Here is a 12811-nt window from a genome sequence, read left to right on the forward strand (position 1 = left end):
ATTTCCTCACTCCCCTTTCGATCGTTTATACCCTTTTTAATTTTTCAATACCTTTTATTATAACAAAAAGAGAGTATAAGTAGACAGAAAAAGAGTGAAAAAATCAGCTCTCAATTAATAAGGGCATAAAGAATGATGCTATATTCAATTTGGATTAAGATATGAGTGCTAGTGGTATTATTTTGTTTAGAGTTTTTTTTTTCTTCAATATTTTGTTTGGAGTATTCAAGTCCATCCTTTTGCTTGGTTTGAGGGTTCTGGTTAGTGAATTTGATGTGGGTTTTGGGGGATTGATGAAAAATTAAATGTTTGATTTGTTAAGAGAGAAGGGTGTGAGAAATGGTTTTATTTTATTTTGTTTTTTGGATACAAGTGATATTGGGAAAGGGTGAATCAAACTAGGGACCTAGAATGCAAGAGTGACAAGTGTTCTAAATCACTTAACTACGAAACCAAGGGCTATAAATGCGTTGTTATTAGTGATGGGCCACTTTGTGGATCTAGAAGAAGAATAAACAGGCAAGACAAGCCATTCAAATTATAAAAGTTCCTCTCAAATTTTGCCACTATGGAAATGGTAAGGCCATCTCCAATGGAGAGGGCCAAATGTTAAATTTTGGATTGTAGTCTCAAATTTCTTCTCCAAGGCATATATAGGTCCGGTCATAATTTCCGGCCGGCACTAAATTCCACCCAACTTTTGAGTTGGACCTAAATTTTCGGGTGTTGATGCTAAAATACAGCCCATGTGCTGATGCTATAGATTAGCCGTTGTGTTGATCCATGAGGAGCCACGTGTCACTTGTTTGCTTCGTTTTTTTCTTAAATCAGAACTTAAACATTTTCCTCCCCTCAAATGACCATGATTTTTTCTGATTAAATATAACCTTATAAAAAAATCCAACGACCAAAATGGTAATTAACTAATCTAACCTCAAAATCATCCTAAAGTACATAAATACACAATTATTTGTTCATAGTATGTGTGTCTGTGAATAGTTGTATTTTAAAGGGGAAAATTTTGGATTTAACTCCATTTGGGTTGAAGATGGTGAAAACGGTAAAAGGGCGCTAAATGGTACGGTGAGAAAACAGAGGGCCATATTGAGCGATTCAAAATAGGCAACAAATTGAACGGTGAAGATTGATGAAGCCTCGAACATTACGAAGGAAATTACCCTTTGGTTCTTGCACGTTTCCAAGGACATTCAATGGGAGCAGCTAGCAGAGAGTAAAAGACGCAGCTAGCAGAGAGTAAAAGACGCTTCCTCTTTTGATCACACTAGCAGAACAGAACAGACACAAGAGCAAGCTCTGTATTTGAGAGTTACAGAGAGAGATGGGTAGGAGACCAAATGCTTCAAGGAAGGAAGGAACGGTTCATACGGTGAACTCCTTTTTAACTTTCATCTTTGTTTTGCTTAACCAGCATTTTATTTCTTTTCAACAAAGGCTGAAGCTTTTTTCTTCTTCTTTTGTTTTTTCTAAACCCATTGTACAATATAACATATGTTGCTTTATTGGTTGGTTGTATTGCTGCACCATGCGTTTCTTCTGATTTTTGTTTTTCCTTTCATGGTTAAAAGATTTTTTCTTTTCTGTTTGTTTATTGTGTTTACTCGTAGAGTGGATTTAGGGTTTTGTATATATTAAAGACAGAGATGCGTTTCTCTGAATTACAAACAAGTTGATTTATGTATTTGAGGCATCCTTGTTTTGATTATAAAATGTTATGTATTTTAGCCGGCTCTATTGACACTACTCTTCATCTTCTTGCACTCCACATTTTGAGAGCATAAAGATTATGCTATATTCAGTTTGGAATGGTAGATAGGCTAAATGAGGAATGCTAATAGTCTTATTTTGTTTGGAGTATTCATATCTATGCTTTGCTTGGTGAGACACTAGACATTTTAATGGAAGTTCTTGCTTTAATTTGTTGGGTAAAACAGAAATAAAAGAATGCTTTACAGAAATTATGTGTATTATTTTTTGAAAGATAAATTGTCTTACAGAGGGCCCTTCTTCATATTCTTTAACTATTATAATCTGCATATACTAAATTGAATTGTTTAATTATGGTTAATTTTACTAATACATGATTATGGTCTTCAATTCAAAGCCTAAAGCCACACAACCATCATCTGAAACTGAGGAACCACAACCTGAGGGGCCAAATCCTTCTTCAGAACAAATGGACCAGCAACATGAAAACGCAAGCCCTCCGCTGGAGAAAACTAACTCAATGCATATGATGCAAGAAAAATCTACCAAATCCTCTCATTCAAAAAAAAGACCGAAGCAGCTCAATTCTGTTGTTAGGCGATCTTTACGCATTCGAAACTGTAATATGCCTGTTCAAAACCAGAACATTGAGCCCGTGATTGAAAACATTAGTGATAGTGCGATGGAAGAGGAGATGGTGGAAGAGGAGCAACCTCTTTTGGAGGAACAACCAACCTTGGGTGAGAAAAGCATGGAAGAAAAAATTGATCATCTTATACAATTAGTGGAAACACAGAACTCAAAGGTAGTCATCTTGCTCTGGGGATTATAAGAGTTTGATGTTTACTTGCATATATTAATTTGTGTTGCTTATTCAAACAATTTATTGGGGTTGTGTAATCAGGCAAAGAAGAGAAGCCCCGTCTTTTCTAAATCTCCAGAGTCAGGATACAAAAGCTTGTATATAAACTCCCAAATGAAGGTTATTTTCATTTATCGTGAAGAACTATCTATCTTTTTTTCAAGGGCTATAACATTTCTTTACATATGCAGATTGAGGCTTTGAAAAATGAAAACCATGAGCTTTCTATGAAGTTGGAAGTAGCTCTTGGCCAACTTGAAGGGGTAAGAAAAATTATGCTACCTTGAATTTCCATATCATTTAGGATTTGGATAATTTGTCCACTTTATGGTTTGTGCATCTTTCTTTTGGGGTCATTGTGGGTTTTGTCACTTTTAGTAATATCTAAAGTATAAATCATAGGCTGTCATTAACAAATAGCAGTTTATAACACCATTCAAAGAAAGGGAAAGGATTGTTTTGCATGTAAGAGTTGTAAATGACGTGGACCAATGCTTGATTCTTGATTGTCATTTTTTCTTTGGTTGGTTGTAGTATGAGAAAGGGACTTGTGCATTTTCTGGAGTGATGGAGAAAATGAAGGATGTGATTTTGGTCTCAGCTTTATCAAAAGCTACTCAAAGAGTTGTAAATGTCTCATCTCCCCAAGAAGCTCGAGATCGCAAGTATGCAGCTAAAAGAAAGAAACAGTCCTAAAGCAATGAAAGGAACTGAGGACAATGGTTGATATGATTGGCTTAGCAGTCTTTGTATAAAAAAATTGTAACTTGTTAGTTTGGGAACTAGCTTTATTTTGTTAGAACATTGAAGGGCATGTTACTGATGGTTTAAGCACTCAGTACTCGGTTGTTCATATGATATCTGTTTGGTTGTTGAACTTTGAAGTCTGACTTTGGTTTGTTAAGAATTAGAAGTTAATCTAACGTTCTCAAGCTTATTCTATGATTAGCAGTGCTGTGTGATTGAAGTTTATGATTTGATTATAACAGTTAAGATGTATAATATTCCTTCCCTAAAGATCTAGTTTTTTTGTCAATCTTTTCCGCGAGCTGGTTTAGGTATGGTAAGCTGCCTTTTCTTACTACAATCTGGCTCATCGACCCTTGTTTTGTGCTCCATGAAGTGGGATTGAAAACTTTTTCTTAGAACTCTTTATGGGTCTCACAGGGACCATATATACTATATAGGGTTTTAGTTACTCTCCTTTGGAATCACCTACTATATAATCTGAGTAGGGGAAAATAGAGTCCAGGAAAGAAAAAAAATTAAAAAAAAATTCATTTCCATTGAGATCGCCTATTTGGAAATCCCTGGATCTGGGTTGATAAATTATGACATTTGCCATGCTATGCATCTAACAGACGCACAACAATTTTGCTATATTCATATTTGTTGCTGAGTAGTAGTAACTTATTTTAACAGAACAAAATTTACATCAGTAAAGGTTAATTCCAAATCCGAAAGAAACAAACTGTAAAACCATTCTAATGATCTTCGTGAGAACACACATCATCACGAGGGTCAGAGAAGCCAAAAAGATTGGTTTGGGGTGTTTGAGAAACTTCATTATCACCATCATCTTCATTTGCCTCTTCTGCTATCGGTCGTGGTGGAGACGAGAAGTCTAAGCACAACCCTTGTATAACTTGTTCATATGAAGCAGAGAGGTCATGGGAGGTTAGCTGGTGGTACTCCACAAGTTGATTGAGGCATTGGTTTTCCCTAACAAGATTTGCATTTTCATTTGCTAATCTTGATTTCTCAGCTAGCAGTGCCTCCAATTGAAGCCTCACCTATATCAACATCAAATATTCCACAAGAGATTGATTAATGTTGTGCAAATGTTATCTCATATCAGAAAATATCCATTGGGAACAATCGAAACACACAAGTCTCACCAGATCATCTTCATCAGGCCTCAACCCTTTATGCAATCCATCTCGGAGCCTCCTGTTCTCCTCCTCCAGCAGAGCACAGCGCTCTTGCATAAAGCATAAATCCGACCTTATTGACTTCAGTTCCCTGGCAAACGAAGCTGCTTTGGTTGCCATAGAAATTGCAAGCTGTGGAGGCACACAATTAGCAATCAACTCAAAGTAGGCAGCTAAGAAAGTCCCATCAAAGATTTTCACACTGAACAAAAAGAAGCGAAACCTACATTTTTAGCTTTCTTCAGCTTCCCATCTTGGGGGTCTTGCTCATTTTCCTTTTTTGAATCGTCTCCTTGTTCCTCTGAGCAATGGCTGTTGTCAAACTTCCTTTTCAGTCCTACATGGGGATCTTCTGTGTCCTTCTCTTTACTCTCAGATTTGTTGAGGTGGCCATGGAATATCTCTGTTAATGTGGGTGGCTTAGCTAGATCGTTGGCTCCCTATAAACACGGCAAACAAAGAAAGTCGCATAAGCTCAAATCACATCTGGTTTTGAAAAACTTCTACAGTTCAGGCAATGAAAAGCAAATTTCAAAACTCAGATCTTGCATGCACTTTTTACTGTGAACAAATTAACAAGAAGTTCAAATTTTCAGCCGTCTGCAGGAAGGATAGAACTTTACCTGAAGAGCAGTCTCTAAAGTGTTGGACAGCTGAGACAAAGTGTGAGCTATGGAGTCAAAGCCTCTCATCAAAAGCAACGAGTCTTCCTTCGTTGCTTTTGCACGCTTCAATCCTCCAACATTCTTTTAACAGAAAAAAGAAATTAAATTAACAACAAAACAGAAAACCCATTTTGGGCCAGAAGCAAAATTTACAGTGAAATCAAGAACAAAGAGTAAAAGGAGACACTCACGATTTGAACTGGTAGAGAGGGATCAGCATTTGGTGGGTTTTGGGCAGTTGGGATTTTGGAGCTGGGATCGTCGAGAAGAGTGTCGATCCGGCTGCGGAGAGAGCTCCAAAAGCGCTTATCTGAGGAGGGACTGAACAGAGGAGAAGAAGAAGAAGAAGAAGAAGCCATGAATAAGCTTGTAGCCTTGTGGTTCAGGTGGGTAGGTGATGGCGTATCCACTGAAGCTCCCATTCGAGAGAACAGAGGAAAAGTAACGGCTAGTTTTTGGGATTTTGGAGGAGCTTGTGATGGTGGGCTTGATTTAATATTGTATATATAGATGCGCCGAAAGCCAACGTTATAAAATCTATTTCAATTATTTTATTTATTATTGATCTCAACTCAAAGTGGATCTGATCCACTACTTTCTCCTGTTTCTATCTTGACTAAAGTGAGGTGGCTTTTTAGGTTAGGAGAGAGGAATTATTGTGTGGGACACTAACTATGTTGCATCCATAAGGTGTTATCATATTTTCAAATTTCACACCTATATAACCATTAATATGACACTTTAAATTATAACTTCTAAACCAACACGTGTTATAATGTGAGTGAAATTATAAATTATTGTGAATGATCTATTTAAATCGAAAAAGATCATGAATGATCTATTTAGATCAAACAAAGATTGTGAATAATTTGTTTAAATTGAAAATTGTAGTTTTAAGATCATCAACCTAACACGCTCTAAACTCATATATATTTTTGTATGTCTTCTTAACTATCTTTTATCTTTTTATTTTCCACGATGGAATTACATTTTGGAAGTTATTTGATCATCATAATTCTTTTTTACTTTTGGTTTTTTGTCGCTAACGGTATCTAAACTTCAAAATTAATAATGATATCATCAGTCACTTGTATGACACATTAATGTCATCAACAACACCAAATTCGTCCAAAATTGTGTTACAATTTAAGAATATTGTCAAATTACTCTTACCCGCCATTACTCCCCTCTCCCCTCGATCCCTCCTCCCCCGCCCTTCCCTCGACGACCCAAGCCCTCAGCCACCCCTCGTCCCAATTTTCCCCACCCCTCCATGACCCCCTCCAACACCAAATTTGACAACATTATCTTTAATTTAAACAAGATTGGCCCCCAAGAATCGGTTATTCCTAAGCGAGTCATGAAGGGTATAACGAAGTTTGACATAGTACAAGGACCATTGGGATAAAAAGCCTTTACTTTTAAATTCCTATCCTATCCTTTTCATTTTTCATTAGCTACATGTGTATTTAATGAGCTGAAAAAAGGAAAATCCGATCCAAAAAACAAAAAAATCATTCGGTTTCTTTATCTTGTACTAAGAATTGCTGGTTCTCATACAATCAGTCACAGGCTCGTACTCGATGGCCACTCTTACTTCATCATCACCCTCTGTGCTCTTTTCCTCTACACCCTCCAACCTTGTTCCACCTTCTCTCTCTCATCTTCCACGCCTCTCTCTCTCCTCCTCCTCCCACTTCTCTACTCTCTCCTCTTCTCTCTCTATTTCTCATTCTTCTGTCGCGTACCCTGCAATTTCCAGGCGCTTCAACCGTTGTTCCTTCAGTATCAAGGCAAGTGCTGGAGAGAAGAAAAAGGTCCTGATAGTGAATACAAATGGTGGTGGGCACGCAGTGATTGGATTCTACTTTGCAAAAGAGCTTCTGGGTTCTGGCCATGAAGTCACCATATTGACTGTTGGTGAAGAGAGCTCAGACAAGATGAAGAAGCCCCCATTTAGCAGATTCTCAGTTAATATTTTCCACATTTTTTCACTGCAAAATTTGTTCCACATGTTTATATCTCTTTCTAATTGAATTTTCAAAGTGGGATTTTTCCTACTTATGGTTGGAACTTTTGGGTGATTTGAATACTTTTTCTTTTAGGAAATTGTAAGTGCTGGAGGGAAGACTGTGTGGGGAGAACCTGCGGAGATTGGAAAGATTTTGGAAGGAACAGCATTTGATGTTGTGTTGGAAAACAATGGCAAAGATTTGGACACTGTGAGGTCGGTTGTTTTGATTCTCTAAAACTCAATTTCAATTGGGGTAGCTTTTGTATGCTATGCTGTCTAAATGTTCAAATATGGTGCGACTCTGTTCTCTCTGCATTTTGCTTACAATTCTTTTTTTTTCTTTTTGTTTTTTAAATTTATAAATTTCAAACCCTTTTTTAGATTGAACTTTGGCTTTGATTTGGGGGGCTTGATTGGAAACTAAACAAATCTTTGTAATTTTCACATAGGCCTGTGGCAGATTGGGCCAAGAGTTCTGGTGTGAAGCAATTCCTGTACATCAGCAGTGCTGGAATTTACAAGCCAACTGAGGAGCCACCTCATGTTGAAGGGGTATATTTTTTCTCTAATTCCTCTTGCATTCAACTAAGACCTCATTGCTTTAGTGGTGAACTAAAACCTTCATTATGGCAGGATGTTGTTAAAGCTGATGCTAGTCATGTTGCAGTAGAGAAGTACATTGCAGAGATATTTGGTAGTTGGGCAATATTTCGCCCACAATACATGCTAGGTTCCGGCAACAACAAAGATTGCGAGGAGTGGTTCTTCGATCGTAAGTAGATAGTATTAAGCACTTTTCTGATAGTTCATAATATATTACTATGTTGTTTCATGATATTTTCTGTGCAGGAATTTTGAGGGACAGACCAGTTCCAATCCCTGGTTCCGGATTGCAACTTACCAACATCTCCCATGTTAGGGACTTGTCCTCTATGCTTACCCTAGCCGTTGAGAACCCCGACGCTGCATCTAGTAACATTTTCAACTGTGTAAGTGATCGTGCTGTGACCCTCGATGGATTGGCAAAACTTTGTGCTCAAGCTGCTGGACGCCCTGTTAACATAGTGCATTATGATCCAAAAGCTGCTGGAGTTGATGCAAAGAAAGCTTTTCCATTCCGGAACATGGTAATAAATTGTCTTGATCCAAAGAGGGCACTTCTAACTGATCATGCAGTTTCTTTGTACTTTTGACATTGTTGTGTTGCAATGAGTTAAATTTTTCGCCTACTTTGCAGCACTTCTATGCAGAACCAAGAGCTGCGAAGGAAATTCTAGGATGGAAATCTACCACGAACCTCACCGAAGACTTGAAGGAGCGATTTGAAGAGTACTTAAAGATCGGGAGAGACAAGAAAACCATCAAATTTGAGTTAGATGACAAGATAATTGAGTCCCTTAAAGTTCCAGTAGCAGTGTGATAAAGTTCAATTTTTGTTTCTTGTATCTCATATCCTATGTGATATTCTTTCACCGGGAAGCAACTTACTAAATAATTTGAAATGCTTAATAAAAAATGAAGAAACAATGTAAATCAAGTGGACGGACCTATATTACCTGCCTCTACCTTTAATTAATCTTGATTCTGTAAATCTTTTTTTTCAGACAAAAGAAATTGAAATTGGAGATCTGAATTCAAAATATATGTAGCCATGTACCTCAACCAGTACTCTACTCAGCTGACCCAGTTTTGCATACATAACCAGAAAACTGGCTGCCAGCAACTAAAGTAACAGGGACACGAGAGCATACAACTAGCTAGACTCTCGAATGTTGAATGTTTCAAATAACGAGCCTAGTCTACAACAACCGATCTATTTCACCATGGCTTAAAAACCGCTGAAATAGCTCATATGGAAACAATCTAGCTAATCAGAAAAGTTGGAATCTGAACAAGTTTTAAAATCAAATTAACAAAAGGCAGCAAACTGCATGTATCAGTTATTCTCTTCTTGCTTGATTTCAAGGCCCTTAAGCTTTGATTCCAAATCAACCTCATTATCAGCATCCTCTTCAGCCTCCTCATCAAGATCTTCTCCTTCAGGGTCGTTCTCATCCAAAGGCCCAAGCACATTCAGTGAATTCTTAAAAATCTCCCTTACCTCATCAATCCCCTCATCTGATATGAAATTAGCATTTATGTTCAGCAACTTGAACCCAGGTTTGTGCACAACAGCCTGTGCCAACGCCCTTGCTCCAGCCCTTCTAATTGAATTTGTGTTCAAGTCAACCTCAGTTAACTGACCATGACCCTCTGCAACTGCTTTGCTGATCAAAATCGCACCTTCATCCTTCAGTTCATTCTCAGACAAGTTTAACCTGGTAATGAATTGTTTCGCTGCTATACAGGTTGCTAAAGCAGCAGCCGATCTGGCTGTAATGTCATTTCCCGCCATTTCCAAAACCTCAAGTGAGGGTGCAGACTCTTTAAGAGAATTAGCAAGGGCTTCTGTTCCTTTATCTTCTAAGTTAAGGTAACTCAGGTAAATTTCAGTAAGATCTGCAAAAGCAGATAGAGATTTACTCAGAGCAATCCCAGATTGTACTCCAAACATGTTGTCACGCAAATCAAGCTTCTTCAGATGGGAACATGTCCCAAGTGCTTCAGCTAAAGCTATGCCCCCTTCGGAGCCCACCCTTGTGGAAGAACAACGAAAATCCTCCAAGAGAGGTGAACGTTTTACCATGTCAGAGATGGCAATTGCCCCCTCATCTCCAGTCATATTGTTGTGAAAGTGAAGGACCCTAAGCTTCTCAGTGGATGGGATAAACTTAGAAACTGCTCTTGCAGCTTCTTCTGATATGCCATCATTCATCAAATAAAGTTCCTCTAGATTAGTTTGTGACCTCAGGAGTGACCCAAATGCATTGACACCCTTTTCACCCATGGCATTGTCTGAAAGATTGAGATACCTCAAAACACATCCTTCCAGGGCTGAAGAAAATATATTCATGACTTGAAGAGCTTCTGTTTCTGACCTTCCTGCAATAATATCTGACAGGTCTACTTCTTTCAATTGATCTTTGATAGATGTTAAGATTGGCTCAGCAACATGGGCTGCATCCAGACCAAAGCTTCTATTGCTAAAACATATCTTGGTATACAATTTTCCATGATCCCTTAATGGTTTTAACAGTTCCACGGCCTCCTCAGCATCAATAAAGGACCGGCGACTCCCAGATATATCAAAGACACTTCCATGGGTAGCAGTGTCTTTCTCATATTGCATCACCTCTCCATGTTCCTTTACTTTGGGCCCTCTTTTGAGAACTTCCAGCATAAGCTTACTGGACTCTTTAGCATAAATTTGAACTGCTGAACTTCCATCACCATATGGTTCCTTCTCAAAATGTTGGTCAGCAGCTGCAAAAGCTATATTTTCTATTTGCTTGGCATCCTCCTCGGCCTCTTCTTTACTGAGCAGACCATACTTTCTAGACAAAAAGGATGGAGTGATGAAATTCTTGGTCATTCGTTCTACAAGCAGTATCCTGGTGCTCTGGCTCGGGGGCCATAGTTTGATAGACACTGAGCGCTGGTGGAAAGTTTGTGCTTGAGAATCCATGCCAAAGTGACCTGGAACCATGCACCGAATTTATAATAATCTAAAATGATCAAAGCACATTTACATTTAAAAGTAATAAAGGGAAGCGACCCAAGGTGATCTCAACAACCAAAAATACAAATAACCACATTCACAGAAAATCAAGTGATTCAAGCAGTAATTTGGAACGCAATATCAATAAAAATCCACTAGCAATGACCATCAAATATACTCCTATTGAAACAAGAAATATAAATTAAACATGGTTGTTCAAATTCAAACCTTGTAATGTTCAAAATAGAAAATTTTCAGGAATACAAAACCACTCTATCAGTGAGGCATACCCTCCTCCATCCACACAAAGATAAGCATAATAGCAGGTCCTTTACAAAATCACACAAATTATAAGAAAAACCCAGAGAATATTAAAACTGTTGAACTCCTGACAAAGTATCTTAAAATCCAATTGTACAATTCATTAGAGCAACAAAAGATACTCTTAATTCACGTGAACATTTTTATCAGAAATGTGACGAAAGTTCATCCAGTTGACTACTGGTACGGGTCTAGAAGTCCACTATCACCAAAAGCAACAATATAAATTGGAAACCAAATATATGACAAGAATACCATAAATATCTGTTATTTTCTTTACAGGAAAATACAAGAACTTATGTTAACAATGTACCTAAGTTGAACCATCTTATCACGCTCATTGAATATACAAAAACTTCAAGTTGCAATTCCGAAACAGAAATCTAACTCAGAATTCTTGTGAAGACAAATTAAAGATTCGTCGGATATAAAAAGAACGCTAAATCTTGTAAAAGATAATAGCATAGATCAAAGGAAATCAAAAGTCACTTCGGTTAACATTAGAATTGCAGAGTAAAAACCACAAATTTCCCTGTTTGGCTCTTAAGAAACAGCGAGAAAATAAAAATCGACATCTCAATCATAACCGCTCATCCAAACAGCAAAATGGTAAAAGATCATCATTTCTTTTTCTACACACGAAACATACAGAGTTATACAAAGAAATACAGTACCTGGAGCAAATCACGACTCTGTTCTCGGGAAACAGAAAGGAGCGAAAGCAAACCCTAGAAATTGAAGAGCAAAAAGAGACGGCGAGGGATAAGAAAGTAAAAGGAAACTTTTGTATCTGGATGAGTTTTTAGATTTTCCGGGAAAATGAAAATTGTCTGGGAAACGAATCAAATCTGGGGGTTTTAGAGTGTGTGGCTCAGAGCAATCATATCATCATATGCCACAATGAATTAGAAAAATCAAAAGAAGAGTGCGTGCGGGGGCAATTGGGAATTGGAGGGAAATCATGAGAAAACACACCCAAATCTTCCAACTTTAAAAAAATGAGAGCGAAGCGTGAAATTTACGACGCGATCTTTTTCTCCGAACAAAAAACAACGCCCCTAGTTTTCCACTTATTTACGTTTTTGGTCATGCCATTGCCATGTCGCATTTGAATTGGGCCTTGGATGCGGAGGTGGGCTTAGATATTGGACTTAGGCCGTACATTTGGCCCACACTATAAATAAATTTGGATCGACGTCCACCGACAAAATTTAGCTGCTCATGACATTCCAAATTTCTTATGCTGCCGGAAGAGACAGATGCCAGCTGTAATTTGGACAGGTTCAATAATGAAAGAGCAAGTTATGCAGGAATTTTAGCTTCACTCGGAGTAGACTAATTGGGATGCCAACAAATCCACAATTATATTAATCCTCTTCACTTTGTCCTCTCATCCTCTGCCAATCCGGATTTCGAATGTCAAATGTCATCCAAATTTGCAGGTTAAGGATATATCTATCATTTCTTTATTTCATTCATTTTTGTTTGTCGCGTGATAAATCTCTCATTTCTCTGACTCACTCTTAGAGTGAGGAGTGAAATATATTCCCGTAACAAGTAATTTCTTCACACAAAAACTTCATTCATATAATTGTTTGAATGATGAATGAATAAAAATAGTCCCATGGCGCAATCATCCAATTGCTTCTTACTTGAACTAAGTATTTGGTGTGGTCAAATCAACTGTGCAAGACA

The 12811-nt window shown here is 37.8% G+C and overlaps 4 protein-coding genes across 4 annotated transcripts; 2 read left to right on the forward strand and 2 right to left on the reverse strand.

The window, feature by feature from the left end:
* Positions 1-1224: 1224 nt before the first annotated feature.
* Positions 1225-3535, forward strand: LOC103334120 (uncharacterized). Its single transcript, XM_008237059.2, has 5 exons — positions 1225-1387; positions 2123-2530; positions 2630-2707; positions 2779-2850; positions 3122-3535. Exons 1-5 carry the CDS (start codon positions 1340-1342, stop codon positions 3281-3283), a joined length of 768 nt encoding a protein of 255 aa, XP_008235281.2. The 5' UTR covers positions 1225-1339; the 3' UTR covers positions 3284-3535.
* Positions 3536-3886: 351 nt separating this feature from the next.
* Positions 3887-5668, reverse strand: LOC103334121 (GRIP/coiled-coil protein). Its single transcript, XM_008237060.2, has 5 exons — positions 5375-5668; positions 5142-5264; positions 4746-4958; positions 4486-4650; positions 3887-4380 (listed from the first exon to the last, which is right to left on the reverse strand). Exons 1-5 carry the CDS (start codon positions 5603-5605, stop codon positions 4072-4074), a joined length of 1041 nt encoding a protein of 346 aa, XP_008235282.2. The 5' UTR covers positions 5606-5668; the 3' UTR covers positions 3887-4071.
* A 1007-nt stretch (positions 5669-6675) lies between these two features.
* CSP41A (chloroplast stem-loop binding protein of 41 kDa) lies at positions 6676-8747 on the forward strand. The gene is made up of 6 exons (XM_008237061.3): positions 6676-7153; positions 7289-7410; positions 7647-7749; positions 7831-7969; positions 8047-8324; positions 8435-8747. The coding sequence occupies exons 1-6, from the start codon at positions 6767-6769 to the stop codon at positions 8615-8617; spliced, it is 1212 nt and encodes a 403-aa protein (XP_008235283.2). The 5' UTR covers positions 6676-6766; the 3' UTR covers positions 8618-8747.
* A 176-nt stretch (positions 8748-8923) lies between these two features.
* Positions 8924-12113, reverse strand: RANGAP1 (RAN GTPase activating protein 1). The gene is made up of 2 exons (XM_008237062.3): positions 11791-12113; positions 8924-10773 (listed from the first exon to the last, which is right to left on the reverse strand). Exon 2 carries the CDS (start codon positions 10760-10762, stop codon positions 9134-9136), a length of 1629 nt encoding a protein of 542 aa, XP_008235284.2. The 5' UTR covers positions 10763-10773; positions 11791-12113; the 3' UTR covers positions 8924-9133.
* Between the last annotated feature and the right edge of the window lie 698 nt (positions 12114-12811).

The sequence above is a fragment of the Prunus mume genome, linkage group LG6 (assembly GCF_029339155.1).
Source record: "Prunus mume cultivar Tortuosa linkage group LG6, ASM2933915v1, whole genome shotgun sequence".
NCBI classification, from domain to species: domain Eukaryota; kingdom Viridiplantae; phylum Streptophyta; class Magnoliopsida; order Rosales; family Rosaceae; genus Prunus; species Prunus mume.